The 2319-nt window shown below is 58.7% G+C and overlaps 1 protein-coding gene across 1 annotated transcript in view; it reads right to left on the bottom strand.

Annotated features, from left to right (window-relative positions):
• Positions 1-212: 212 nt before the first annotated feature.
• FAM171A2 (family with sequence similarity 171 member A2) overlaps positions 213-2319 on the bottom strand; it is an 8731-nt gene continuing 6624 nt past the window's right edge. The window contains exons 4-8 of the mRNA XM_006092456.3: positions 1799-1957; positions 1540-1719; positions 1330-1446; positions 1083-1209; positions 213-534 (exon numbers count right to left, since the gene is read on the bottom strand). Of these exons, the coding sequence (XP_006092518.1) occupies positions 213-534; positions 1083-1209; positions 1330-1446; positions 1540-1719; positions 1799-1957 (905 nt within the window). The remainder of the gene's footprint in view (positions 535-1082; positions 1210-1329; positions 1447-1539; positions 1720-1798; positions 1958-2319) is intronic.

Raw genomic sequence — 2319 nt, 5'->3', positions numbered from 1 at the left:
AAATCGGCGAGTTAGCAAATAGGGCATCAGCGTAAGTCGACATGATAATTGGAAATTCAAGTTTGCATGAGTAAATTGCTGAAAATATTTTCTTTTCATAGAATTACAATCAATGTCACCGTTACAAGAGTTATAAGAGCAGTAACACAAGCATTCTTGTAGTGTATAGTGTTGTGAGAATTAGTCTCAAAGTATCTAAAGTCCAGATCCTGTCATAGGGCATGTAGCATGGCACGTGGACGTAATAACCGTGGAAAGAGTTCATTTGTCAGCCGATCGATCTGTCTCTTTAGTCTTCCCTTGTACTTAAATTTTGTTCTCCCTTTCTTTCCGTAGTCGCGGGACCTGGAGAAGGCGGAGTGGAGGGGGCCGGGAGGAGGCGCCTCGGGGTTCCCCGACGGGGTGGGCTCCAGTGGCCCCCCACAGATGAGATGGAGCTGGGACATCGAGGTGGCCTGGTCTCGTTTGTTGCCCTCGGAGGGCCCGGAGAGCTGCAGCTTGCGGTGCTGTTGCCTGGGCTTCAGGCAGCGCCTCCTGGAGAGGAGAAGGCAGACGGGTCCTTAGGAAAGGGCCATGTCGGAGCAGCTCCCTAACCCACAGCTGCAAGATGAGGGGTGGAAACAGTTGGAAGAATGGGGACAATGCCTGGGACTAAGGCATCCAGCCAACCAAACAAAACCTCCTGGGAGAAGTTTGTGGAAAGAGCCTGTATGTCTGTGGGAGGTCCAGCTAGCAGCTGTGCCCGTTTGGGTCCCTTTCGGGTAAATTGCACGCCTGCGCAGTAGGGGATGCGGGGAGAACCTGGGAGGATGTGCGAGCCCGAGGCCCCATGGAGGTGAGAGCTGGGCTGGCTGTCTCTGGAGGGGCCTGCCCTGCCGGTCCTGCCTCCTCCCTCCCACTTGTCTCAAGCCACCAGCCTTTCAGTCTTTGCATGTGCACATGCCCTGCTTTCCAGCCGGCGCCTTGAAGATCAGGCTGTGCTTTTATGCATTTTGGAGGCCTGAGCACCCAACCCAAGGCCAGGCCTAGGGTGGCCTCCGTCTGCATGGGATGAGAGAAGGTGGGGTCTGGGTATCACTCACCGGCAATAGTAGATGAGCAGACACAGCAGGATGAGCACCAGCAGTGCCAGGGCGGCCAGGATGGTGAGCAGGAAGATGGTATGGTAGGTGCCGATGTCCTGGATGCCTGTTGTGATGGTGACCAGCCCTGTGCCAGGCAAGGGCTTAGCGTCCCAGGTGTGGATGCCCTTCCTGCCTTTCAGAAGGAATCCACTCTCCCAGCCTCCCCTTCCCCTACGGCCCCCTGTCCCCCCTACCACACTCTCACCAGTCGTGGGGGAGGCCATGGCAGCCGCCCAGTACCCCAGCTGGGGGGAGACAAAGGTCCAGTAGAGCTGCCGGCCTTCCTTCCGGATCACACCAGTGCCGTTGCGCACCCACAGCCCTGGGAGAAGCAGGGGGTGCATCAGAGTCAACGTCCTCCCATCTAAGTCTCTATCCCCAAACTCCAGCCCCGGCAACTCCCTGAGGCACTCACCACTCTTGGGGTCAAACCTCCAGGCTGGAATGCTGGTGCCCACAGCCAGGGCGCGAGGCTCCGAGGGCACAGGCAGAGACAGGTGGATGGGGCCCGAGAGTGGTACCTCTGTCCCATTGCCTGTCAGCAGGTGCACGCTCACGGCCGCCAGGGGCATCAGCTCCAGCCAGGAGCCATTGCCTAGGGGAAGGGGAAACCGAGCTGAGGGGTAAGCCCTCGAGGTGGGGGACATCCCTTCCGGCCCTGGCACCCAGCATACCTGAGCTGGAGGCCTCGGTGCCCAGGAAGGCAGGGAACGCCCGCATTTCCTGCTGGGTGCTGGCAGGTGTGAGCGAGGCCCAGAGCTGGCTGTAGGTGGAGCTGACAGGCAGGCGGGCAGCCTGCCGTTGGAACTGCACCCAGGGCTGGGAGCGGGCACCTTATGGAGAGAGGAGGGGCTGCAGTGGCCTGGCCGGGGGCAAGGCTGCCCAGAGACCAGAGCGGAGAGCAAGTATCTAAGGAGAGGGGGAGCCAGCGGGTCCGGCCACTGGGGAGGCCAGGGAGGGTGGTGACTTGGGAGAAGACTGGGCAGTCGTAGAATGTTAATTTGGAAGGAATGTGGACCAGAACCCTAGTCCTGGCTGTGTGACCTGGAGCAAGTTGCTCTCTGAAGCAGTTTCCTTATCTATAATAATAAAAGCGTAATATGCTAATTAGACCAGACAGCCAAATGACCTTCCGGATGTCCTTCCGGACGACCTTGCCGAAGGAAGCCAGAGCTGCGAGGACCAAGCCCCTGGC

The sequence above is a fragment of the Myotis lucifugus genome, unplaced genomic scaffold (genome assembly GCF_000147115.1).
Source record: "Myotis lucifugus unplaced genomic scaffold, Myoluc2.0 scaffold_100, whole genome shotgun sequence".
NCBI classification, from domain to species: domain Eukaryota; kingdom Metazoa; phylum Chordata; class Mammalia; order Chiroptera; family Vespertilionidae; genus Myotis; species Myotis lucifugus.
This window is presented reverse-complemented; position numbering and strand designations above follow the sequence as displayed.